At 46.5% G+C, this 27,538-nt stretch overlaps 2 protein-coding genes across 4 annotated transcripts in view; one reads left to right on the forward strand and one right to left on the reverse strand.

The window, feature by feature from the left end:
- The window catches only part of KAT7 (lysine acetyltransferase 7), a 33,973-nt gene extending 30,938 nt beyond the window's left edge, over positions 1-3,035 (reverse strand). Inside the window, exons 1-2 of one of the 2 annotated variants that reach the window (XM_044248730.1) lie at positions 2,833-3,035; positions 249-396 (exon numbers count right to left, since the gene is read on the reverse strand). In XM_044248730.1, coding sequence (XP_044104665.1) covers positions 249-396; positions 2,833-2,847 — 163 coding nt within the window. In that variant the 5' untranslated portion in view covers positions 2,848-3,035. The remainder of the gene's footprint in view (positions 1-248; positions 397-2,832) is intronic. The other variant, XM_044248729.1, reaches the window with a different exon arrangement.
- Positions 3,036-3,086: 51 nt separating this feature from the next.
- FAM117A (family with sequence similarity 117 member A) overlaps positions 3,087-27,538 on the forward strand; it is a 65,599-nt gene continuing 41,147 nt past the window's right edge. Inside the window, exons 1-2 of one of the 2 annotated variants that reach the window (XM_044248734.1) lie at positions 3,087-3,664; positions 4,100-4,218. In XM_044248734.1, coding sequence (XP_044104669.1) covers positions 4,146-4,218 — 73 coding nt within the window. In that variant the 5' untranslated portion in view covers positions 3,087-3,664; positions 4,100-4,145. Of the gene's footprint in view, positions 3,665-4,099; positions 4,219-24,438; positions 24,635-27,538 lie in introns of those variants that run through there. The other variant, XM_044248731.1, reaches the window with a different exon arrangement.

The raw sequence follows: 27,538 nt of genomic DNA on the forward strand, positions 1-27,538 counted from the left end.
GCAACTTAAGACATCCATGTGTCACACAGCCATTACATCAGACATAGTTCCTTTGGGTCTACAGATTAGACAATACCCCCAACAGAATGATTTTTTAAAGACCTGATACTTCTACAGTCATTCACTCTGCATTTTACCAGATTCTGTCACCTACACCAAGCCAAGGGACCAGTTTCCATATTAACACAGTAATATGATGACCAGTGAGCAGGCTGTGAGGTACGGTCAGGAAGAATGAATTCTTATACCTTGGGAACTCTGGCTCAGCCGGGCTGAAGAGCGAGTAACTCGGGCAGATCGCCGGGATGTGCCATCACTCTCTGAACTGTCTGTGTGCTCGAGATCTGTAGAAAAATCGGAATCTTCGGTTCCATCTGAACTACTGCCTGCATTCCTCTGTAACACCATAGATCCAGACATTAGCACAGAAGCAATTATTCTGTGGGTTTGTGTTAACACTGGAAATAAAATGAACCATGATCCCGAAAACACGAAGGAAGGATTCCATTGCCAAATTCCCTTTACTTAAGGCATTTAAACGGAACAACCTACAAATAATGCACTTTTCTTAAATGAATGAAAGAGAGCATTCTTACTTCATTAACACTAATTCTGACACAAGGCCATTTATCGGTCAGCACTACAAACTGGAAATAAAAGTACCAATTCAAAATGGTCTGGCCGACAGTACTAGGCACTTAAAGTCCATGGTGGTAGGAAAAATATCAGTACTAGTCTCCTTTTAACTTTAGAGTAGCTTTTGTTCAAAGTCTCCACGAAAGGCCATCATGTTTTTTTAAACCATACTATTTCTAAATATCATGATCCACAACTCTGATCCCAAGAGAACTTAAAGAAAAAAACTAAAATTCTTCTTTCTTATGTTATCTACCTATGAAGTTTCTCCACATGTACCAAATGTGCTTAAAAAAAAAAAAGTAGCTTGCACATGAAGACTTGTAGATATTTAAGAACAGAAATTTTTATCATCTCTTCAATTAATAATTATTTGTCAATTATTAGCTTCGTGAAGCATGACTAGTCATACAGACAATTTTTAACGATTGAACATTAACACTATACCCTTCCCTAAGCCAGAAAGGGGAAGAGTATTTGCTTAGAAAACCCTACAAAACTTCAAGCTAGAAGCCCCCTCTTTTTTTTTTATTCAAAACCCTTAGGGCCAGTTGTGTCTGAAATTCGTAACTTTTTGGAAAGGGAACATTTTGCATATATCCCGCAAGAAACACCCATCATCAAACACATTAATATTTCTACAGCAGAATATATAAACAATCACCCAATGAGACACACAGAAACTGTAAGTAGGCTCAGGATAGTTTAAGACAGGTTTTGCTAACCAAATAAGTTACTAAAAACACTTAAATTTTCAAAAGCTCTTTGTATTTGGGAACTGCAGAAAAGGGACTATGGACCTATTCCAAGGCACCAGTACTATTCCAGCATTTGGTGAGCCTTAACATAAATACTGCCTATGACTGTAGGCCATTTTAGGAGAAAACAAAAGGTACAAATGTTTGAAAACCTCTGTGAAAAGAAAGATTTCTGCAGAAATGAGCAAGAATACCACACAGCTTTCTAAATATTTCAAGCGTAATCTGCCCAGAAATGAGCAGAGGCTCCAGTCACAGAAATTCCACAGGATGAAGAGGGAGTCTTAAAGGTCGTCTAGTCCATTACCTAGATACTCGAATCCCTGACCATTCCCTTCTGGTCTGACTCTGGAATTCAGCTCTCCTCTCTAGCTTTCACCATCTACTCCCCATCTTACTCCACAGCAGACTTAATTGCTCCCTCACTTCCCTCCCACAATACTTAGCATATACCTCCGAGTAGAGAATTTACTAGCTCCTTCTAGTTATTTATATGTCTGTTTTCCCCCATCTGACTGTGATCTCCTTAAGCCAGGGATCATGTCTAATTAATTCGTGAATCTCCAGCAACTAACACAGTAGCGAGTAGTTAATAAACATGTGTTGAATTGAATTAGATTTTCTTTGTAGTCCTGTCTCCATTATTGCCTAATGGGAATGGCTTGGGGCACTCCATTACGTCTCTGTTTGTTCAGCTGCAAAGAAAAGGAATGGGGGTGTCACTGGGTGACCTTACAAATCCTATCTAACTCTGACAAGTTTTAGCCTTTTGGAATGCATTTTCTGTCCGCTGTCCAATTGGGCAAATAAGGAAAAATTACAGCTTAGATGCAACAGGCCTGAGTGGGATCCCTAGGGAGTGGGCGCTGGTTCCCAACCACCCAGTCCTCTGCTTTGTTGTGCCCCCCGCCTGGAAAGGAAGGATGCTCCAAAACCCCGCCTATGCACCTATCAGCATCACCGGCCGGAAGGGCGGGGATTCGTGCCACCCAATGGCGCTACTGCTACACCGCGCCCCCACGGGACAGACTGCCAAGCCTAGCCAATCAAGAGAGGAGGGATCGTTCTCCACAGCCAGTCGCAGAGCCGGAGGGCCCGGCCCCGACACCGCCCCCGCACGCGGGGAGGTGACCGTTGGACCCAAATGGGCGGTGCCACCAGCCAATCAATACGCTTCTAGGCGTTCCAGCGACCAATTAACGAGAAGAACGCCTCCGAGCCAGGCAAGCAGAGGGCGGGAATAGTTGCAAGCATAGGCCGAGGCCAGGATTGGGCCCACATTTTTCTGTTGGGTATGGACAGAAGAGAAGGCTGCTGAGCTAGGTTCGGGGGAGCGGGAAGTTGGAACCCAACCACTGTGAGGCGTGGCCAACTGCGTCACGTTGCTCAATCGACTGCCCTTAGACACCCGCCATCCCTTCTGTCCCGTTCCTCTCACCTTCCTTCGCGGCATTGCCGGCGGCTGCGGCCCGACAGTTCCGACTCGGGCAGCGGCAGCAGCAGCAGTAGGAACGGTGGCTCCGGCGGGCTCCGTGGCGGCCTCTGTAGCAGTCCCAATCCTGCGGACGATCCCAAGTGCCTCCTGCTTCACAGCGTCTAGACCCTTCTGCGCAGGCGCCGCGGGCTGAGGCGCTTTTTCCTTCACTTCCGGCTGGGGCTCGCGTCACCTGACGTTGAGGGCCAGAGAGGATGCTGGGAGGTTCGCTCCTCCTGGTGAGGCTAGTGAGCGCCATTTTGGGACTGGGCAGAGAGTAGCACAGTTATAGAAATCCGGGCCAGCCATTTTTAGTTAGGGGATTGGTACCTTTTGTGGACGTGGGCAGCCATTCTTGTTTGGGGCTGAAGCCTGACAATTGAAGTTAGCCGTTCTCATTTTTACCTTGGGCAAAATTTCCCTTCCCGGTCGTTTTAATATCTGAAGTCGAGGAAGGAAACCCCCAGAATCCATCAGGTGGCTGAGGATTAACCCCTTCGTTGCCTAATTGGCTAAAGGACATTTCTGTTTATCGTATAAACTCGAAGTTGGGAAGGGATATTTTGCACAAGAAATTGTATCTTGAAAGCCATTCTGTATCTCAAAGTGGTGGGAATGGGGCTTGTAAAAGGAACTAAAGGGTAGCGTCCATCATCAGGAAGTTCGTTGTGTGGTAGAGGAGACATTGTCCTTGCCCTTAGCGAACAGCAAGTAAGTTAGCCGTTCACGTCGCGGAAAGAGGTAAAACCATTCTCCAGAAGCTGTAGCTCCAAAGAATCCCCAGTTTCACTCAACGGTGAGCGCCCACCTCCTTCCCGCGTTCTGTCTGGGTTTGAGAGCCCTGGGTGGCCCGCGGGAATGGGGGTGGGTGCCGGCGCGGTAGCAGAGTTGGAGAAGCAGTGAACTCCATTTAGCCCAAGTGATCTCTGGAAATCAAAATGCTTGAACACGGAGTTGGGGGAGGGAAGAAGAGGAAGGAATATTCTTAGTGAAGCTGGCTTTTTAAAAAAGGCAATGGGTATTTAAATAACAACAACAACAATAATAATAATGGGATCGGTTGTGAGAGGAAGGAAAAGCTGGTCAAGGATGTCAGGCTAGAAAAGCCATTTTTAAAAAGCTGGGAAGTGGAGAGCAGGCGTTGAGGATTTAACCTCGCTGGAGGAAATGCTTTCAGAGTCATTAAGTTAGAATCCTGGACCCCAGTTTCACCTGACTTTCCCCCCACCAGCCAAGCTAAAGAACAAAGCAGCAGAAAGTCAACATCTATCTGATTGATGAGAAAAACAGAGGACTCTGAAGAGTTCAAGTTCCAGACCCTTCGCACTGCTGTTTTCTGGGATATTCTGGGTTAGTGGTAAGACCTGCAGCTTTCAGTATTCAGTATTTAGCTTTAAGTGTTTCATATAAATACCTCTGAATAACCTACCTAAGGTTGAACTGTACATAAGAACTTGTTAGAAAAGGGCTCACGTTTCTTCCTCTTGTATCTCTTCAGCATTTAATTTCCCACTATTACTGTTATTTTGCACTACCTGGTGTGTTCCTGAGGTCAGTCGTGGATGCTTTGGCTCCCAGACTAGGGTAAGAAGATCTTGTGTTAAAACCTTGTCTCAGTTTTGTGTGTCATCCTTAATAGTGTGCCCAGACCATGCTACGCCCACACTAAATGCTTGCCAGTCAATCAGAACATGTTTACCGTTCCACAGTCTCTGAATGGATGGCACTCAAAGATGATGAAATATCCCTCCCTGGAAATTAGTATTTTAGAATAAGATCTTATTGGGGCACGTGGGTGGCTCAGTGGATTGAGCCTCTGCCTCTGGCTCAGGTCATGATCTCAGGGTCTGGGGATCAGGCCCTGAATAGGGCTCTCTGCTCAGCAGGGAGCCTGCTTCCCCCCACCACCTATGCCGCCCACCGCTCTGCCTGCTTGTGATCTCTCTCCCTCTCTGTCAAATAAATAAATAAATAAATAAATATCTTTAAAAAAAAAAGATCCTATCCTAACTTGACTATTCATCATACAAATACCAGCATTACAGATGTTCAGCGTTAATCGCTTACACTGAATTCTCAAACACTACAGCTGATGCCGAAGAACTTACAGTTTCATTTAGACATGGTTCTTGTCCTTGGAAAGTGTGCACTCTGGTGAAAAAACACTAACATCAATAGGATAGAGAGATGATCAAAAGGAAAACGTGTACTTAAGAGGAAAGTAGAACAGCTAGTTATATTTAGAATGGGGAAGAGGGAACCCTAAAAGCTTTTTTTTTCCCCCTTCCTTTCTTTATTTTAATCAAATATAATCTTTACTTTAAAGAACATTTTCATCATGGTGCAATTAGCTCCTGAAGCAGGAACTGATGTTGGTTTCAAAGTTACTTGGCTAGTTGCCCGGGCCCAGCCTCACCACCAGACTTCACAGGCTGCTCAGCTCCACTGTTTCTCCTGCCTTTACACTTTCACACAGGCTTTTTTTTCCTGCCTGGATACGTCTTTCTTGAACATTTACTTTCTTCAGAAAGCTTTTCCTGATTGGGGCGCCTTGGCATCTTAGAAGGCTGTGTCTGACTCTTAGTTTCAGTTCAGGTCAGGATCTGGTGGATTCCAGAATAGAGCCTACCAAACTCGGAGCTCAGCAGGGAGTCTGCATGAAGATTTTCTCCTTCTGCCCCCCCCACCCGCCCCCACCACTGGCTCTCTCTCTTCAGCTCTGTCTGTCTCTCTTGAAATGGATAGGTAAATCTTAATTAAAAAAAAAAAAAAGTATTTCCTGATGTATTCATTCTAAGGTAGTAGGGCATAGTGATACATTATTTTACATTTACTGCTATAGTTATACAGTTTATACAGTTTGGTTGATGTTCTGTTCCCCTTTCTCCTTTCCAAACAGATAATAGGAACTCCTATTTATTTTAGTCATAGCTCTACTAGTACCCAGTCCAGGGCTCTGATGTCAGATCAGGAACTGGCTTTCAGCTCTGCCACTTTCTGTCTGCATTGCTCTCTGACAGGTTTTTTAATTCGTGCCTCAGTTTTCCTATCCGTGAAATGGAGACACTGACAGCTGCTTCCTAGGTTATTGTAAGGATTCAAGGAGACAGCTGTCGTAAAGCATTTAGCACAGTTCCTGCTGCAGTAAATACTTTGTAAATGGCTGTCGTTAGTGATATTTATAGTTCAGTCACCGTAGCCATGACTTACATCCTACTGTTAGTGAATATATCTTTACCGGGTCTAGCGATTGTTTGCCTTTGTCTGTTCAACCTCACCTCAGCTCAAGAAACATGGAGTGATAAGCCCGGGAATTCTATCTCAGGTTTTGGGCCACACCCAATAGGGGCAGAACACCCATGTGTCCCCAAGCCAGTAATCTCATGGTCCCCAAATACTGTGGAAAAATAGAAGGACGAGCAAGGGTCAGACCTGGTACAGAGGAGGAAGTAGAGTGTTTTGTCTGGAGGGTAATTGAAAGGGTTTCTAGAATAGGTGAAAGAATGGGGTTTCATGGGACAGACAACTTTGCCAGCAGGCAAGGAGAAGAGGGGCTTTCAGTGCAAAGGGAGCCAGCAGTGTGCAGGAAAGTGCAGAGGGACAGAGCAGCACAGTATGCGGTGGTTACTGACTGACTGAGGGCAGGGTGGAATTGGGGGGTTTGCCGGAGAAGAGGCAGGAATGGTTTTGGCAAAGCTCTGCTGAGGAGCCTGGACTGGAGGTGATGGAACATCTCTGAAGGCCTTTAAGCAGAGTAGTCCCACGATCACACTAGCACTTAAGAGATCTCTTTCTACAAGCTGTGAGGGGGGACTCATTAGAGGGGCAGGGAGACCAGTGAGAATCCCTCTGTAACAAAAAATAACCATATCCAGAGTTGAGGAACTGAACTGGGCAGGGGGCGTGGGGCTGATCTTTTGTGCATTCTTGCTGTCTTATCTTTCTTGTATCTATATCTTGTCTCTTCAGTCCCATTTGTAAGCTCCCTAAACGATCCCTCAGTTTCCTTTAAAATGCTCCCCTTGGGGTGCCCGGGTGGCTCAGTCATTAAGCGTCTGCCTTGGGCTCAGGTCATGATCCCAGGGTGTTGGGATCGAGTCCCGCATCAGGCTCCCTGCTTAGCGGGGAGCCTGCTTCTCCCTCTCCCACTCTCCTTGCTTGTGTTCCCTCTCTCTCTGTGTCTCTCTCTCAAATAAATAAAATCCTTAAAAAATAAAATAAGATGCTCCCTTTGCTAGTAAAATGGTACGTTTGGTATTTCAAATGCAAAGTAGAGTTGTTTGTTGTTTGCTTCAGAGGTCTGGGAGCTCCTGGAGGTTGGGAGCCTAGCCTGGCTGAGTTACCCCCACCCCCCCAACCCCCCCAACCCCATCTCCAGCTTCGCCCTGGCCGCCTGACCTCTTCAAGGGCTCAGTAAATGCAGTGGCCACTGCCAGGTTTTGGCTGGTTAGGTAAGACTTGCCCAGAACCAGCCACCCTCTCTCCTTGAAGCCTGTTTTTGACCAGGGATATGCCCAGGAGGGGTTAGAGATGGTAGTTACTTTGTGTGCAGACCACTGTCCTATCTAGCCATCCACCTATAAGGTGGAGAAGACTGCCTTACCCTTGGGAGTGGCTAGCATAGCCAGGCGAATCTCGTGACTTCTCAGTAGAAGCGTTGGCCTAGTCTCTGGCCCTTTGGGAGACTCTTTCCATTCACAGCTGCCTTCAACATGGAGTCAGCACAGTCACTAAGGGTCACTTCTGTCTCAGTCTTTTGGAGGTGGCCTGGAACTTCTCTTACCTTCTTGGCGCCTTGTGAATTTGGTTTCTCCATCACCCTTATCTACCACCCACCCCCAACCCCACCCCCGGGGAAGACACGGGACAGATCCCAGCAGGCTCAGGCACAGCTCCCCGCCTCTGCAGCTGGGGTTATAAATAACCACCAAAACTAAACAGTCAAATAACTACATTTTGAGAATTGCTTAAAAAAAAAAAAAATCACCCTAATCCTGATTCAATAGCAATTCTCCCTCTCCTGACCTTCACCTCCCCCCTTCCTCCACTTATCTACCTCCCTTCCCTGATCTAAGCTCCCTAGGGAAGTCAGTCTGCGCACAAAGGCTGCGTGTGATAAAGACATCCTTTTCCATATTTGACAGGGCCAAAGCCCTCCAGGGCTGTAGTTATAGTTACACAGTGTTGTTATGGCAGCAAAGGCCTCAGGGCGACATATGTTCCTGGGTGGTAATTGGGTTTGCTTTAGCAGACTGTCTCTCCCTGGGTTCTCCAAGCCCAAATTCACTTATCAAAAAGACAGGGGAATTGTTCTTATGGATGGGCCTTCATTTTTTTTTAAATTTATTTTATTTTAAGTAAGCTCTAAGCCTGGTGTGGGGCTTGAACTCATGACCCCGAGATCAAGAGCTACTTGCCGTACTGACTGAGCCAGCCAGGTGCCCTGCCTTCCTTTTTTTCTTTGAGCAAAACCAAATTCTTCTTCACTCCCCAGAATGGAACATGCCCAGTGATCCCGGGTTAAGACTTTCTGGACTGCAGGCACTTTCATTTATTCATTCAACAAATATTTACTGAACCTCTGATAAGTGCTAGGATTGGGCTGGGAGCTGAGTGCAACCATGGATAAGCAGATGTGGTCCTTCCCCTCCTGGAGCAGAAGATGTAGGACAAGTGTGTATAGAGGGGGCTGGGACAGTATGACTTTCACCTGCGCTAACCCCTCCACCTTTTCAAACATTAACACAACAGAAATACAGTAAATAAGATGCTTGGGTATTTTTTTTTTTTTAAGATTTTATTTATTTTTGAGGGAGTGAGAGAGAGCATGAGCAAGGGGGAGGGGTAAAAGGAGGGGGAGGGGAAGAAGCAGACTAGCTGCTGAGCTGGGAGCCGGACATGGGGCTCAATCCCAGGACCCTGGGATCGTGAACTAAGCTGAAGACAGAGGCCCATCGGACTGAGCCACCCAGGCACCCCAACACTAAATAAGTTGTGAGAGAATAAGACCTTAATCTCGCCGCTGTCACACAGCTAGTTTTCTTTTTCACAGATGACCTTTCCAATTTTTCACCACATGAACACATTTTATTATCGTGCATATTTTTGTATAGATGCACCCATTGTTTACATGAAATTTCATATTTACGTATTCTCCACATGCGCCATGTTTCTCTATGGTCTTCATAATTGTAATTATGATCATTGTGTGACGTCACCTTATGGTACTGTGACATATGTGCTTAGTCCCCTGTGTGGGATTACTGAGGATCTTTTACATCAGGTAACGCTGCCTCAAGCGTCTGCATGCCTCTGTAGTTCTCTTCTGTGTTTATGTCTACCCCTTATGTATGTATCACTTTTTCTCTTTCCCCAAAGACTTGCCCAAATGTGAAGTGTCACCATCATCATGTGAGGTGCCAATTTTAAGACATTATTCCCAGAAGTGAGTGTTACCACTTCATAAGATCTTGCAGTTCGGGGCACCTGGCTGGCTCAGTCTAGAGTGTGCAACGCTTGATCTTGTGATTGTGAGTTCAAACCCCACCTTTGGTGTAGAGATTACTTAAAAATAAAAATCTTAAAAAAAAAAAAGATCTTGGGCACCTGGGTGGCTCAGTTGGTTAAGCCTCTGCCTTCAGCTCAGGTCATGATTCCAGGGTCCTAGGATCGAGCCCCGCATTGGGCTCCCTGGCTAGCAGAGAGCCTGCTTCTCCCTCTCCCTCTGCCTGCCACTCTGCCTACTTGTGCTCTGTATCTCTGTCAAGTAAATAAATAAAATCTTAGAAAAGAAAAAGATCTTGCAATTTTAGTCAAAATGAAAACTGTGCCTCCCTCTGATGTACTTGGGATTTGATTCCTGGTAAGGATTTACTTCCGTCTCTCCCATGTGTTCCTTTACTAGTTCTGTTTCCTCTTCCATGGAATCCTACTCATTACCCCTTTCTCTGCTGGGGTCTTGAGGATTTTCTTTTTGAGTCTGAACAAGGGTCAGGTGGATGGATGGATGGATAAATAGATAGGCAGATGCTTTGTGTGAGCCCCAGTTGGTTATGGAATCAGTGTTATTAAGAACGCAGAACCTTTGCTTTGTAATTCTTGCCCTAGTGTTTTCTCCTCACTGTTTACCTCTGGCTTGCTTGTGACCTCTAGGGGTAAGTTCCTAGTCAAGTGTGCAGGCTACTGAGAGAGAAGGGCTGCTTGAATGGAGTGTGGAGGTGACAGGCATGAAAGCCGTGAGGAGGCAGTCTCCATTTTTACCTCAGCAAGCGACAAGGGGCCGCTTTAAAAGTACTCTTGCCTTGGGGCACCTGGGTGGCTCAGTGGTTTAAAGCCTCTGCCTTCAGCTAAGGTCATGATCCCAGGGTCCTGGGATCGAGCCCCGCATTGGGCTCTCTGCTCAGCAGGGAGCCTGCTTCCCTCTCTCTCTCTCTGCCTGCCTCTCTGCCTACTTGTGATCTCTATCAAATAAATAAATAAAATCTTAAAAAAAAAAAAAGTACTCTTGCCTTGGGGCACCTGGGTGGCTCAGTGGGTTAAGCCCCTCTCCCTTCGGCTTGGATCATGATCTCAGGGTCCTGGGATCGAGTCCCACATCGGGCTCTCTGCTTGGCAGGGAGCCTTCTTCCTCTCTGCCTGCCTCTCTGCCTACTTGTGATCCCTCTCTGTCAAATAAATAAATAAAATCTTTAAAATAAATAAATAAATAAATAAAAGTAGTCTTGCCCATTACAGGAACATTGAAGACGGTTATGTAAACAGCATTTTCCCAGTGACCTAGGAGAAACCGAGTCCCAGGAAGGGGGAAAAAAATTCCCAAACCAATCAAGCTTCGGGAGGATGAAAAATGACCCCAAATTTTGCCATTTGTAAACTGTGGGTCTTTTTATTTTGTTGGGAGATGCTTTCCCAGGAATGGGGGCTAGGAATGGGTCCCTCTGAGTCATATACACATGCTTACCCAGTCTCCCTTGTGACTAACTGTAGCCAAACATGAACCAACTGGCCAAAGTTAGGGAGGCAAGCTGCAACTAGGAAAAACATTTCTGTGTTTAAGGCAAACCCACACCTATATGGTCCAAACCCACAACTGTGGGCTTCTTAGCCTTGCTCTAACCAATATCAGGGGCTTCAGATAATTGTTTTTTGTTTGTTTGTTTGTTTGTTTTTTACTAGTCTAGAAATTACTTCAGGATAAGTAGGCATCTATCTGGTCATCAGCTTACCTGCCTTGCTTTGCCAGTAGATGTCACTACACCAAACCACATTCTCCCAAAAATAGTCCAAGAAAGAAGGAGAGGCCTTCCTAAAGGCTAACCATCCAACCATCACGACCCTTTTCTCCCAGGACTTCCAGTAATACCAATGCAAAGCTATGAAGGGTATGTAAATATACATGGTTCTAGACAGTGCTGAGGTCGGAACTCAGCAGGTCAGAACCCCAGGTTCTGGGTAATCAAGAGTTCTTATCCAGGGGCCTTCCCCAGATTGGGTGGGAAGAACAGCTGTACAAGAAGGGTGGTAGGGTGAGCAGGCCTTTAAAGGGGGGGGGGCGTACATGATAGAGTTATCTAGGAACAAGAGCGAAAAGTCTTGGGGCTGTTCCAGATGTCACTGCAGAGCTGATACCTCAGGCAAAGCACTCCACCCACCCTCCACCCCGCTCCTCCGGTTCACGTGAGCAGGGGCCATCCCTTGCCTGGAGGGCTGCAGGGCTGGGGCTGGCTGGTGAGTCCTGGGCCTCCCCAGTGCAGAGAGAGCCACACCATGCCAGGACACTGGGAAAATTCCTAGCACTTCAGGCCATCATTACTATTCTCCTTTAAGACAAGTACAAACAGCATCAGTAATCTGGGGAAAACAGCCATTCTTAGCTCTTTTTTTTTTTAAATTAAATAGTTCTGTTTTTTTAAGATTTTATTATTTGAGAGATCACAAGTAAGGCAGAGAGGCAGGCAGAGGGAGGGGGGAAGCAGGCTCCCCACTGAGCAGAGAGCCTGATGTGGGGCTTGATCCCAGGACCCTGAGATCATGACCCGAGCCAAAGGCAGAGGCTTAACCCACTGAGCCACCAAGGTGCCCCTCTTAGCTCTTTTGTAGATTTTTGTTTCATGTGCTTCTGGAGAATAAAGACTAGAATCCTTACCTGGCAGCTGGAGTCCTCATCTCACACAACCTTATTCTCTGGTTTGTAGCCTCATTGGCCTCCCTGCAATTCTTCTGGAGGGCACTGGTTCCTTCTACCTCAGGACCTTTGCACTTTACTCTGCCTGGAATGTTCTTCCTCATACTCTTCTTCACCTATTTCCACTAATCATTCAGATCTCGGGCCAAATGTCACTTCCTGAGGGAACTGTTTCCTAAAGCTTCCAGACTAGATTCAGGTTCCGTTTCTATACCCTTAGGCACCCTGTATGTTTCTTCATAACTCTCGTCTCTGTTTATAGGTACACATTGATTTATGTGACTTCTGGATTCTTTATCTTCCATCCCCTAACATACACCCCAGACCACAGTATCCTCAGTACCAAGCACCATGCTTGATAGGCGCTCGTTTCACTCTTGGGTGTTTGAAAGCATGGCCAACAGTTAAATGAAGGAAGTTAGAAAATGTTGTGTTACCCGTGTAACATGCATATCACATTCGTATACAAAATATAGTGCCTAATTCCTGTCAATTGCCTACCAAGAAAGACCCATCAGAGTCCAGAGAAAGGTCATGTCAATTATTAGCCAAGGGAAAAGTGGGAAAGTCACCCTATGAGGCAAACTTTAAAAGATTGCGGAAGGAGGGAGGCTGAGGAGTTGAGCCCCACATGTGAAAATGGAAAGCAGTAACCTGGCCTTCTGGATTACCAAATCCCAAAGCACAAAGGAAAATCTGTTGAAAACTAGACTGTGGACTCAACAAAGAAGTGAACTATGTGTGTTGTTCACCTCCATCCCCCTAGCACCGAGTGTGATGCCTGGCACATAGTAGGAATTCAAGAAACATGGGTGAACTCTCTTGTTGTTAAAGCTTAAAGGCGGTAGACTCCGGTCTTGGGACAAGGTAGCGTGGAGTTATTCACTTGGGAAACTCCAGAGGCAAGAAAAAGAGAAAAGTACAGAATAGGGTCAAGAAGGGTTCCTTTACATGTAGAGACAATAGCCGTACAATAGACTGTTTCAGGGACATTAGGGCTATTCAAGGCCCATTCCTTGACCTTTTGAGATCACACTTATGAAGGACATTACCGGGCGCTCTCACAGAAGGCATCTTCTTCCCAACCAGCCAGAACCAAACTGTAAACTATATAAAGCACCTGTCTCATCGTACCCCACATTGTTATCTCCTTCAATGCCCTCCAGACTGCTGGGCACATGCCCTGTGGGTCCCTGGGGCATATTGTGCTCTGGTTTTTCACCAGAAAGGGAAAGTCCCAGAAGGTGGTGCCCTTCAGTCAGGAGTAAAAATGGCTGCATCTCTCAGGGCAACCAAAGCCTGGGCCTGGCATTCCCAAGCCCACAGCAGGGAGGCCATTAGCCCCCATTCCAAGAATCCCTGCAACCAGCATCTCTGGCTTTTAGCCTTCCATCCCTGGCACTTAACCCCCTGGCCCCTGAAGCAGGGACGTTTCAAATAGTTTTTCTTGGAACCATGGAGGGTTCAAAAGAATTCTTGTACATGAAAAAAGGGAATCCTCCAAAAACAGCTATTGAGCTGCTCGACCTCACAGATTTCTTCCTTCCCCCGGCAGTGCAAGGCTACAGAAGAGCCTGCAGATTTGGATGTGGGTCCATTAGTTTCATTCTAGCCAGTTCCATGGGTCTCAGCCTAGATGGTACCCAAGCCTTGGGCCCCAGGAGGGGTGTGGGCTGTCTCTGGAAACTGAAGGCACAGGAATCAAGAAAATACTTTGACTCTTGTCCGTGGTGTACTGATGCGTCATGGAAACTAGTCCCAGGGGCTTCCCCTCACAGCTCCCTCACCCCTCCCCTTCCAACAGCCTATAAATCACAGAGTATTAAATACTGTCTGGAGGACCCTTTTTACCCCACCCCTTTCTGGAGCTCCCTGCCAGGCAGAAGTTTGCAGCAAACTAAGCAGAGAGAAGAGAGAATGGGCAACAGGCAGGGGTGCTCATTATTTATCTGCCAAACACCGCAAGTCAGGTACTGGTCCCCAACACGCTCAGACAGGCTGGACCAGCAGTGCGGCCAGTGTTTTCTGGCCTCCGAGAGCACCTTATTTGGCTGCCCTGCCCCAGAAGTGGGGGAGATAGAGTTAAGGGGTAAGGCCCTTCCTTTTGTGATCACGGTGGTTTCAGAATTAAAACACACTTTCAGTCCTGGATCAGCGCTTGCCTTCTTACCACCTTTCTCTGCCTAGTGTTCCCTAGGGCCTCCTCTTGTTGCCTCTCTTTTGACCCCCACAAAGAGCTTTCTCACTTTACCTGCCATACTGCAGAAATTTCTTGAGTCTTGGCTCCAGAACTCTGGTGGCCCTGCTTAGAGAGCAGCACTAACTAACCCTTCCAACTCCTTTTATTTTCTCTCCTTTCTCCTAATGGAAATCCCCCAGCTTCCCCATCTCTCTTTCTTCCCCCAAGCTAGGAAGCGTGGAGAAAGCAAATGGATTTGATCCTAAGCTAGTCCACTGAAGGAAAGACATGCTTTTGCCAAGGAAAAGTTCCAAAAAGTGTTCAACTCCCACACCAGGAACAGCTGGAACCTGCTAGACTTACCTCCATAATTTCTGAGCACTGCAATATAAACAAAGTCAGAATTCTAGTAAGTTTAGGGCTGGGGAAGTGGCAGGGAGGCAGGGGAGTGGGTGGTCTGATGGGTGGCGTGACTGGTCTGGCCTGTATTCCCTACTCCAACCTTCGACCTCTGGGTAAGGGGTGGTGAACCCCTGCCCCATAGTGGTTATACGCACAGTGTTTGAAAGCAGGTGGACCTGTCACTTCTAGCCATATAACCTTAAACCCATTTCCTAACCTGTCTGAGCCTCAATTTTATCACCTGTGAAATGGGGTAATTATACCTTCTGTATAAGGTATAAACTATGAGTATTAAATGAGACTATGTGTGCAAATTTCATAGCCTATAGTAAGCACCCAGTAAGTGGATGTTTTCTTCTAATGCTATGTAGCAGGGGTACATGGCCTTTGGCATCCTGATTATATTACTTCCTTCCTGGGGGGGCTGATGTTAATGTCTGCACAGGTGGTACAGACTTCTGGGGCATTTTGAGGAATGCAGGCCCATCGCTGGTTCAGGGAACCCAGAATTTCCAATCTGCCTTGGGAAGAATTCAGAGTTGAGTGTATAGGGCCAAGAAGTTGACAGGGCAGTTTCTAAACCCTCGCTTGATATTCTGGGCAAACACCCAGGAGGTCAAAGAATTGGATAGAGCTTCTGGGTGGGACTTCCAAGGAAAGTGCCAACTCGCATGATATTATCAGAGTGGCATGGAAGAAGCAAGGCCCAACTGCTTCCTACCCCAGCAGAATACAGGCTACTTTGTAGACTACCAGGCCTTTGCCCAAGTTGATTGGAAGCAGGGGTCACAAAGGCCACTGGTGGAATGTATTGGAACATTCTAAGCCCTTCCACTGTACAGGAACACAACTCCTCAAGTCTTTAAGCCGTTGGGGGCTTCTAGGATTGAGCACAAGCTCATACGCTCCATGATGCAAGCAGGAGAAACCACCTGCTCTGAAAGGTGAACGGTTCTAAGTGTCATGAAATTACTAAATGGGAAGAGCGTCAACCCAGCCCTTTGGGACTTTCTCATGAGATAGACAGACTTGGCTGCCAAAGTCATTTTGTTGAGCCAGAGCCATCTTGTGGAATGCATGTGTTGGGTATAGGATATCCATAGGAAAACCAGGAATTGGCACCTCATTTAGTCAGGGCTCAAGAGTTGGACGGGATATAACCAGACTTCATTCTTCCAATCAGAAACAAAGCTTACCATGAAGCTTAATGAAACTTTAAGAGTCTGATTCCCTCCCTTGCACAGAACCCTTCTAGGGCCTTGTACCTAATTCTATAACTTCTTTACTCCTTAACTTAAAGAGGAACCCCAGATGATAAACATGAGTCCTCACAAAACCTGGAGACTTCCTTCCCTCCTTTCAGTCAGCAGGACTTTTAACCCCAACTTCCAAGAGTGATCAGGAATATTCAAGAGTTCTTGAACATTCAAGAACATTCAATAAGTTGGAGAAACAGTCTTAAATAACCAATACTGACTCACCACTGCCCAGAGCAGTGCTCACATTAGGGGCTGTCACGAAATACAAGAGCGGGGGCACCTGGCTGGCTCAGTCAGTGAAGCGTCTGACTCTTGGTTTTGGCTCAAGCCATGATCTCCCAGTTGGTTGTGGATCAAGCCCTGTGTTGGGTTCTCTGCTCTGTGGAGTCCGCTTCAGGTTCTCTCCCTCATCCCCTCCACAACCTCGAATGAATAAATTTACAAAAAATATGGCAGCAAATGGTCCCCCTTCCTCCGAACTGGGGAGAAGGGACAAATATATATGAAATGACTTAGCAGACGTAAGAAAGCTACCCATAAGCTCAGACAAAATAATAGGCAGCAAGGGGCACCTGGGTGGCTCAGTGGGTTAAGCCGCTGCCTTCGGCTCAGGTCATGATCTCAGGGTCCTGGCATCGAGTCCCACATCGGGCTCTCTGCTCAGCAGGGAGCCTGCTTCCCTCTCTCTCTCTCTCTCTTTCTGCCAGCCTCTCTGCTTACCTGTGATCTCTCTCTGTCAAATAAATAAATAAAATCTTTAAAAAAAAATAATAATAGGCAGCAAGTTGAATGCCTAAGCCAATTACCTAAGTGCTGAGGGAATCATTAGCACCTGACCAGGTCGGCTGAGGAATGTTTGGAGGAACTGAGGTCTACCTGGAGGTTAAAGCAGATGGTGAAGAAGACAGTATTGCCAGGAGGCGGACAGGGTCAAGGGCAAACCTCATACACCAGAGAATAAAAGTGAAAAACCTCATATACCAGAGAAGAAAAGTGAAAAAGACCCTCTGGTGATAGTTCACAGTTATCTGCTACAAAAACACTTTAGAGATAATATTTTGAGCTCTGAAAATAAGCTCTGGAGCCTGTGCCCCGGATCTAAAGGAAATCAGACTGCAAACCAACTTTCTAATCAACTCCTTCCTTCTGTTACATTTACAGTCTTTTTTAGTTGGATCTCGTGATATTTGATGCCTGATTTGGTGCATGGTGGGAGGCAAAGGGAGAGGGATTGGATGTGGAATCAGAGAATGTTTATGGTGGTGTAGTTTATTTGCTCCCAGATAATTGTATTTTTGAGGCCAATTTAAGGTAAATGGGAAGGGAAGAGAGAAGTCAAGGGTGCTGAGGGGCGCCTGGCCGGCTCGGTAGGTGGAGTGTGTAACTTTTGATCTCTGAGTTGTGAGTTTGAGCCTCACGGTGGGTATAGAGATGACTTAAAAAAACACAAATCTTTAAAGATTTATTTATTTTAGAGAAAGGGAGGAGCAGAGGGAGAGGGAGAATCTTCAGCAGACTCCATGCTGAGCGTGGAGCCTGATGTGGGGCTCGATCTCACCACCTTGAGATCATGACCTGAGCCAAAACTGAAGGTTGGACGCTCAACTGACTGAGCCCCCCAGGTGCCCCCTCCCCAAAATACAAATCTTTAAAAAAATAAAGGGAGCTGAGACTCTGCAGTCTCCTGGAAGTATGCATAACCAAACATGTCTTTTTGTTTTGTTTTGTTTTAAGATTTTATTTATTTATTTGACAGAGATCACAGGTAGGCAGAGAGGCAGGCAGAGAGAGAGGAAGGGAAGCAGGCTCCCTGCTGATCCTACCCTGGGATCACGACCTGAGCCAAAGGCAGAGGCTTTTACCCACTGAGCCACCCAGACACCCCCGCCAACCTGTCTTCTTCAAAGACTCTGATCTCGGAGAAGGCCTGGCGGTGGGGGTGGGGGCGGTGGCGCAAACTGTTTCTAGCAAGGCACAGCTCTAGATACCAAATGGTTTTCCAAGGCACCTGTGATCAGATGACCTGGCAGAAGCCAAGTTCATTTTTGTGAGACCCTGCGTGCATGTCAGGCCAGCGCTTGCTGAGTAATAAGAGTGATGACCAAGACACACCTGTTCTCCTTAGGAAACTTCTGTAGTTTAGAGAGGAGGACCTGTGTAACAAATGAAAAATGCCAGCCTGAGTGTTCCATAGGCCAAAAAGCCAAATCTTCTGTCTTTCACAGTGACCTTTTATTTATTTTTTATTTTTTTAAAAGATTTTATTTATTTATTTGACAGAGACATAGCAAGAGAGGGAACACAGTAGGGGGAGTGGGAGAGGGAGAAGCAGGTTTCCCCCCGAGCAGGGAGCCCAGTCTGGGGCTCGATGTGGGGCTTGATCCCATGACCCTGGCCTGAGCCGAAGGCAGATGCTTAATGACTGAGCAACCCGGGTACCCCTCACAGTGATCTTTTAAAAGGGAAATAATGAGAGTAGCTCTGTTTGTTTCCCGAGACATTCCCTTAAAAGATGAGCAGGGCTTGCCGCACATCTAAGATCCCTCATTCATACACATATCTAGCTCCTCTTTTTTAGGAAACAGCTTGATTGAGGTATAAATTACATACCACAGAATTGACTTATTATATATTTATAACCATGGGATTTCCTTTAGTAAGTTTCTAGATTTGTGCAACCATCACCACATTCCAGTTGTGGGTCCTTTCTGTCCTCCCCAAAAGTTTCACTGTGCCTGTTTTCAGGTAATCCTTGTTCCCCACCCCAGCCCTAAGCAAGTCCTGATCTCCTTTCTGTCTATATAAATTTGCCTTTTCTGGACATTTCATAAAATGGAATCCTATAATACATGGTCTCTTGCATCTGGCTTCTTTCACTTACCATCATGTGTCTGAGGTCTATGTATACTACTGCACATTGCAATAATTGTTCCTTTTTGTTGCTGAATAGTATTCCACCTAAATTTTGTTTTGAGACAACACTGAACAGCATGCAGGAGCCCTGGTCTCTGACCCTGTGTCTGATATCCTGAGTGCCCTCTGACCAGCCCTTCTCTTGTTTGGGCATCCATTTCTCCATCTGTAAAATCAGAGGACTGATCAAGAAGAGTCTCTAACATCTCTCTCAATTCTTCTTCTTCTTTTTTTTTATTTTTTTTTTAGATTTTATTCATGTATTTGAGAGAAAGAGAAAGAGAGAGAGAGAGCATGAGTAGGTGGAGGGGCAGAGGGAGAGAAAGAAGCAGACTCTCCATGGAGCAGAGAGCCTAATGCAAAGCTCAATCCCAGGACCCCAAGATCATGACCCAAGCCGAAGGCAGATGCTTCAATGACTGAGCCACCCAGGCGCCCCCTCAATTCTTTAAAAAAAAAAAAAAATCCACTTTGTGTTTTTCATGGAGTGTCACTAGGACCAGTATTCCAAAATTTTGACGTCTCTGATCCCACATTTACCCTTTACCTGTTTTAGAACTTCCACCATATCCTATATGGTTAAGGATTAGGAATCTTCGTTTTAAATAGCTTGCCATTTAGCAGGAAAGTTTGATTCCCACTGAGAGGAAGAGTGAAGGAGTGAATGTCATCCAGTCTGAAAGACAGAAAATGAGTACTTGAGATAAGTAAGCCAGAAGACAGGAAGTGGTGGGCCACAGCAGGGGATGATATGTGTCAGAGGCAGCCCCCAAGGTCGAAATCCAGGCCATGGAGTTACCTTGGGAGTAAGAGGGAAGGGAGAGAGGGAGAGAGAGGCCACCACAGTGGGAGAAGTGTTGAGGGCTGGGACCCCTCCCTACTCTGTTCCCATAACCTCATTCATTCCCTCAACCCTCCTTCCCCATCCCTCTCCTGCTGCTCTGCTCCTTCAGTTCTGACCCCATTTCCTCAGGATCTCATTCCCTGAGGAGCCGGGCCTGACATTTCAGACAGAGGCTGAGGAAAGGAGGTAGGTCGGAAAGAGACACAGTGTGTCTGCGTCATCTTATGTTCTGTTTTATTATTTGGGAACCTGAGGCCCAAAGACGTAAGCACTTGGACATTTACCTGAAAGTGCAGAGACAGTCCGCCAGGTACCCAGGAATATCAAGAGCTCTCTATTCTCTGAACAATTGCTATGAAGTGTCAGGTTTTGGAGGATAAAAATGGTGGTCTGGAATTCCCATGCTTGTTTGTAATTGTGGCACAGAGGAACAGGGTGAGGGTCAAGGTGCCCTGGAAATAGGGCCAGACAGAACCATCAGAACTAGAAACCTTCTCTTGCTTAGGAGGACCCCAGCCTTCTCTTAATTCAATAGACAGCAGGATAAGACCTCCTTGTTGATCCTCTGATCTGCTAGAATTCCCTCCAGTCTTTGGTCGTGGTACTTCCTGAGACTTCTGCAAGGTATGGCCATACTTTGTGTATGTAGTCCTCCACTTTCGCTGTTTTTGAGTGCCTGCCTCTGACCCAAACTCTCTGAAGGCAGGAACCAGGTCAGGTCTCAATCAGATAGCAGCTAGCCGGGTACCATTTCTGCATACAGGCTTCAAGGCCTGCTGGGTTGTGACTTTCAGCATAGGGACCATGTCTCTGAACATTATTGTCATTCCTTAGTGCCCAGCTCTGTGTCCAGTACCTAGTAATCATTTGAATAAATTTGTGCTGAGTGAATTAATAACTATCATGTTGATAAGGATGACAGGGGGAAGAGTAACAAAGGGTTGTTTTGTTTGTTTGTTTGTTTTGCAAGCTGCAAGATGCTTTGTAAGGCAAGTCATCTCCGTTAGCAGCACACAGCCTCCTCAAAGCCATGGTTTTCCTTCAGTGGAGGAAAAGGACAAGGGTTTATCTTCAGATGAGGTCTTTATCCCCACCATCAAGCCCACCAGAAGCTATCGGTGATAGAGAAGGGAATAAGAGACAGCTGCTTGGGCATGATACTTGTGTAAGGAGGAGACGGGGATCTCCTATGTAGGCTTGCCTTCTCACTCCGGCTAGGTCAACTTGAGTGTCTCCTGCCAACAACTTATCTGGAAGGACCATGACTCTCTGGACTCAGAAGATCCAATTCTTCAGCTGTGCCATCTCCACTGGTTCTTCTTCCACTGTCCTGGTCCTCAAGTCCTGGTGTTTTGGCTTTAGAACAAAATTTAAACACCGTGTCCTTGAGACTATCCACATTAGCCTTCTCTCCAACAGAAGAATGCATCTGTCTACTACTGTGCCATATTATCTTTAGAGCCACTCTGTGAGGTTAATGGAGGTGATTTTTGCAGAGAGAAAGGACGCCACCTGCCCAAAGCATTTCAAGATTCGTCATTCAGGGCTTTGCCCTCTAACATACACTGTATGGCTTAACCAATAAAAATTACCCATCATCTCCTAAGAATGCCCGAGAATTTACATGTTGAGGGGTCCTAAAATGGATCTCAGGAAAGAACAGATTTCAAGAGATCAACTAGCCATCCTTTGGCTCTTAGGTAAGCCAATGGTCTAGAAGTTGAGCGTTGGTTGGGAAAGTACTTCAATTTGGAGTCAAAAGACCTTGGATATAAATCCTGGGTCTGCCATTTACTGAGTGGATGATTTGGAGGAAGTCACCTAACATCTGTGAGTTAGCCTTCTATAAAACAGGGATAATAATGTCTGCATTTTTGTTTTTGTTTTTGTTTTTTTTACTTTACATATTGATTGTGAAAATTAAATGAGATGATGTATATGAAAGTTGTAAAGTACTAGGCAAATGTTCATTTTAACGTCTCAGGCAAATTTGCATCTTTGGAGACTCTTTATGTAAAATACAAATAGTAATCCATCTGTGTTTATAACAGAGTTTTACAAAAATAGGAGTTCAGGTCTGGTGCCTGACTGCCTGAATAACCTTGGGCATGTTATTTCTTTCTGAATCCTCATTGAAGAAGTCTCATTGAAGACCACACCATCTCATAGGTGTGGTCATGAGCATTAAATGAGAGAACATACACACATACCTGGTGTAAAGAAAGAAACCAGTTGGGGCGTCTGGGTGGCTCAGAGGGTTAAGCCTCTGCCTTCGGCTCAGGTCATGATCCCAGGGTCCTGGGATCGATTCCTGCATCTCTCTGCTCAGCAGGGAGCCTGCTTCCCTTCCTCTCTCTCTGCCTGCCTCTCTGCCTGCTTGTGATCTCTGTCTGTCAAATAAATAAAATCTTTGAAAAAGAAAGAAAGAAAGAAACAAACAAACAAACCAGGGAATGTTATAGCTGCTACCATTGCTTATTTTATTCATGGAGAGATGGGGACAGGGTGGTCCAATAAGATCTGATAGAGATCTTTTGATCCTTTTGAGCTAGAAATCAAAAGGACTCACTTTTTTGGGCCTTGGTTTTCCTACTTGCTCTGTAATAAAAGGCTACGATTTTCTTCTTCCAGATTGTCATAAGAGTTAAAAAAAAGAAAAAGTATACGAAAGTATATGAAGTATATGAAGACTTTGAACTGATTGGACTTGAAGAACGTTATAAATTGCCAGATTTTTTTTAATGCTCTATTATTTATTTATTTATTTTTTAAAAAAATTAACATATAATGTTTTATTAGCCCCAGGGGTAAAGGTCTGTGAATTGCCTGGTTTACACACACTTCACAGCACTCACCATAGTACATACCCTCCCCAATGTCCATAGCAAGATTTTTTTTTTTAAGAACTGAATTAAGTTTATAAAGACTTTTACTCTTTATCATCCATCAGTTTTTGTTGATCCCTATCTGCCAGTATTAAAGTCATCCTCTTCATGGAAAAGGAATACAGCGTTTCCCAGACAATAAAAAGATTTCAAATGTCAGATTTTTTTTTAAAGATTTTACTTATTTATTTGACAGAGAGAGATCACAAATAGGCAGAGAGGCAGTCAGAGAGAGAGAGGAGGAAGCAGACTCCCTGCTGAGCAGAGAGCCTGATGCCGGGACCCTGGGATCATAATCTGAGCCGAAGGCAGAGGCTTAACCCACTGAGTCACTCAGGTGCCCCTCAAATGTCAGATCTTGACGTAAACCCTTCGAATCTGCTAGAGCACATACACTCTTTGTTCGCAAAGAAAACCATACTTTAGGATGTTCCATTGCCTCACATTTGTTGTGCGTATGTAGGGTGATTTTAATATTCAGCCAATGCTTGAATTTCTGCTTTGGGTATTAAGTGTTTTCAATAGGTAATCACAGAGTGACCTCTCCTTGCCTTGCAGGATGCTCCCAGATTACCTCCTTTCTCTGATTAGTTAGGATGGCTTCAGGGAATACCTTCATTTTAACATTAAAGTGGGCAAAAACAGAAATAGAAAGATAAATCTGTAGCAAGATAAAAAATAGAATTCATAGCTAAATATAAATCTGGAGGGAATTATCCAATTATTTGTATGGTCCCTTATGGCAGAGGATCCAGGGTTGATTGCCTTTTGCTTTTTCCTTATATAGAACAAAATGGTTAATAAATACCAAGAGTAATACTTTTTTTTTCTTTTGAAGAGTAATAGTTTTTAATAGTAACTAAAATGTTGTTTTCCTTCCCAAATGTCCTCATATATATTACAGCATGTGATTTTTTCAACTGCATGCATTCTCTTTGGGGACCATCTCAGAGAGATGTCAGAGAGCACTGAACTGGGAAGACCAGGATTTGTTAATGGAGTCCCTGTACAAATTTGGGCACGTTTCTCAGTCATTTTGTTCCTAACACTCCGCTGAGATAGACTTGGAATGGATGGCTCTGAAGGGAAATTCCCTGCTCCTTTTCAGTCTCAGTCTAATTTACAGGCTAGCGCTGGGGGTTTTTTGGGGGCGGGGGGAGTTGGACCCACACCAGCTAAGGACTTGGAAACGTAAAGAAAGACAAATGTGGGTGTCACATGAGGCACGGTGGCCATTAAGTGCATGAATATAATGCAAATCGCATGCAAATATATGCAAACTTTGCATTAATTTGTAGAATCTTACTTTGGAGCTTGCGAGCAGCACTGAGAGCCTATGAGGACTCACAGCTAATATTTTTAGGTTAGATCAAAAGTAATGCTTTTTGAAGTTATCGCTTTCTCGGTGCTTGCCGGGCTCAACTGCTCTAAGTTTGACACTCTTCTCTACCCCCCATAATGATTTCACTAGTGCTTGATTCCATCTTCCACCCGGCCCCACCCCCGCTTAGCCTGACGTCACGTGATAGTGTATTTGCATACTACCTGGGACTGGGTGTGACGCTCCCCTTTTCTGTGTCTTCTCATTGGCGGCACCGGAGAACCAGCCCTCTTCCGGACGGACCAATCAGCGCCCCCTCGGACGGAGGAAAGCGGGAGGGGGCGGGATGAGGGTGGGGTCTTGGGTTGGATCGCTAGGTATATCGGCCAGTCATCCTCTGGAATGGGAAGAACAAGCCAGGGATTGGTTGGGGGGCGGGGTCTGGGACTCTGTAGGCCAATGAGAGTTCTGAGCTGAGGGGGCTGGTCTCCGCCCCGCAGAGCAGATAAGCGGCAGCAGCGGGGGTTGGGGGGCTGTGTGGGGCTCGCTGTGGGGCCGAGGCAGGCAGGTTGTGGGGCGGACGATGGCGGGGGCCGCAGCGGGCGGCAGAGGCGGAGGTCCTTGGGGGCCGGGGCGCGGAGGGGCCGGGGGGCTCCGGCGGGGCTGCTCTCCCCCAGCCCCCGCCGGCTCCCCCCGGGCTGGGTTGCAGCCGCTCAGGGCCACGGTCCCGTTCCAGCTGCAGCAGCCGCACCAGCGCCGGGACGGGGGTGGCCGCGCAGGTGAGCCGGGCCTGGAGCGGGTACCGGGGGGAGGAGCCGTTGGGGGAGGGGGGGCGCGTGACGGGGGGGAGGGGTCCGGGGAGAAGCGTGAGGGGAAAGTGGATGGGAGCGAAGGAAGAGAAAGGGGGTCGCGCAGAGTCTGCGAGGGCGGAGGGAGCGAGAGCAAGGAGCGGTGAACGCAGGGTCTACTTCTGGGACAGTGTGCAGGGAGTCGGGGGCCAGGAGGTGAGGGGAGGGACATGGCAGACGGAGGCTGGCTTTGGGGGCGTAACCGAAAAGTGGGCAGAGGTGTCGTGTGGGGGTGAGTGGAAGATGCAGGGGTGGCAGCGAGGTGTGAGGAAGGAGTGAGTGGCGCGTGGTGGGGGCGCCCTGTGCCGGCTGGCTCTGGAGCGAGGTGCTGGTGGGCGCTGGAAGTCTGCATGGGGAGGGGGAGGGGCATGGAGGAGAGCCCGGTGGAGCCATGTGTTACTTCTCCAACTTGAGTTTGGCCCCGGCATCCCGCTCTACGGCTCTGGAGTTCATCCCCTTCACTACCCACTTCACGTGCACTTCCCTATATTGCCACCTTCCGGAGCTGATTTCATCCGAGCCGTTGGAATAAGTTAGTTTAACGGCTTTTACTACGGTACAAACGCTCTGCTCCGATTCCCTACATTCCTCTTGGCTGGCCCAGAAGTTGTATGTTCCCAGATCATTGACCTGCTTAATATGGCTGTCTCATTCCAGCCATCGTGTGCGTGCGTGTGTGTGTGTGTGTAGGGCCTGGGCAATTTGCCCCCAGCCTTTCTCTCCTACCCTCACTCGGGATATTTAGTCCTCGGCATTGCCAGCCAACGTGGCAGTGGGGTGAGGGCTACAGTCAAGTACACTGTGGCAAATAACCCCACTTTCTGAACAGCCCTGAAACGGCTTCTTAATAGCAGCTTGCCGTGCTGGGTGTGGGGAAACGAGGGAGGAGCAAGATTAACCTTGCTTTCACACTCAAAGCTGCGATGGATCCCCCGCAAAGGCAGGCAGTGAGGAATGGGAAAAGGAACCTACTTGCATGAGGAGGTTGGCAGTTAGTTGAAAGTGAGGCATGCATTTGATTCACACCAGATGTGAAAAAGATCATTGCACACTTCCCAAAGCCTCAGAGCCTACCAAATGTACAAAAGTCATGGTCCCCACCTTCTAATGGTTAATGACATTTTCCACACCAGAATTTCTTGAGCTTTTTGTAATTACTAGGCTTCACTCCCTCCTGAAAGTATAGCTGCTACAGTGCTTTTCTAGGTAGGAATGGGGTTAAGAGGGTCTCTGAAGTAGAAAGGCCAACTCTATCTGGACCTCACTGTAAATGTTAACCTTGCGTATTGGAATGCAGAAACTTGGTCAAATCTGGTAGCAAGGTGGTGACCAATTAGTCAAAGTATGCCTAGACTCTGGTGGTGGAGAGCAGAGCAGTGCCCAGACTCATGCCTATCATGAGCTATAAAGCAAACCACAAGATTACAAACCTGTTGGTTTTGTTTGGATTTCCTTGGAGTCCAGGGAAGTTCGTAGTAACAGCAAGCACTAGAACCTTAGTCACTTTTAGTAGAAATCAACAGAAAGCCTGCCTATGCGATAGCTGGAAATTTATTTGCAGTCATATATATTTTTTAACAATTTTATTTATTTATTTGACAGAGATCACAAGCAGGCAGAGAGGGAGGCAGAGAGAGAGGAGGAAGCAGGCTCCCCGCTGAGTAGAGAGCCCGATGTGGGGCTTGATCCCAGGACCCTGGGATCATGACCTGAGCTAAAGGCAGAGGCTTTAACCCACTGAGCCACCCAGTACCCTTAGCAATCATATTTTAAGGGCAGTTATTTTATATCTGCTATAGAACTGACATGAAAGGCACAAACAATGGTGGATGTTGTGGAATGGAGAAGAGTGGAGGTTTGGATAACTGAGTTCTTTACATGGCCTCTTCTTTTTTATAGGGCCAGGGTCCTGAAGATCCTAGTAAAAACCATAGAAGCTAGAGTTCTACCTAACTTGTTGGATGATTCAGGGCAAGTTGAGTGGTCTCTTGTGTATGAATTGGGCTGAGGGGTGATCCCTCCACCTTTTAGTATCCAAGAGGACTTAATGAGGCACTTACCTGGTGTATATTATCTATTATCTGTAGATTATCTATAGATTTTCAGTGAGGCAGGAGAGAGGAAAGATAGAAGGAAAGAGTGGTCAGAGCCTGTGGACTTCTCCTGAGCACGCATTAAGGGAATGTACCTGGCCTTTGATTTGGGAGCATATCGGGTCTTCTACGCGTTAATTTTACTCCTTGTGTGTTCAGATTGTTTCCATTCCTTGCACTTGAGAAGTGGCAAAAGCGGTTTCCTCTAGGTCAGGGGCGTACTTGATAGGAGGAAACGCCTTACGTTCATAAACCCTTAAGAGAATCCTCCTGGCGTTGGGGACCAGGATTCCTGAATTTCAATTTCAGGCTCTGCCATTTACTAGGTGTGTGGCGTGGAAGAAGTTTCTTAACTTGTGTGTCTCCGTTTCCTCATCTGTTAGAATGTGAATCATAACTATATCCTGAGTTAACAGTTATAAAGCGCCGAGGCACCTAGAAGATGTCATCCGTGTTCACCGCTGCTTACATCGTTCCTCTTCTCTCCACCCCGCCAACGTGAGAGAGCATTGTTGGCCAAAACCCATTGCCTTTCAGGCTTCAAAGAGCAAACCCATATTGGTCTGAAACCAGTACTGCAGGTTTCAGAATTTCAAGGCCTCCTCTTGCACTTGTATTCCCTCATCTTTTAAAATGAGCTTTTCTAATCAGGGCTCCAGACCCCAACTGTTTAAAGAGGCATGTGAGCTGGGACTGGGTTTCAGGGACAGTTAGGTGTTGTCACTGTTTCTTTCCCATCCTA

Source organism: Neovison vison, chromosome 5 (assembly GCF_020171115.1).
Source record: "Neovison vison isolate M4711 chromosome 5, ASM_NN_V1, whole genome shotgun sequence".
Taxonomy (NCBI): Eukaryota; Metazoa; Chordata; class Mammalia; order Carnivora; family Mustelidae; genus Neogale; species Neogale vison.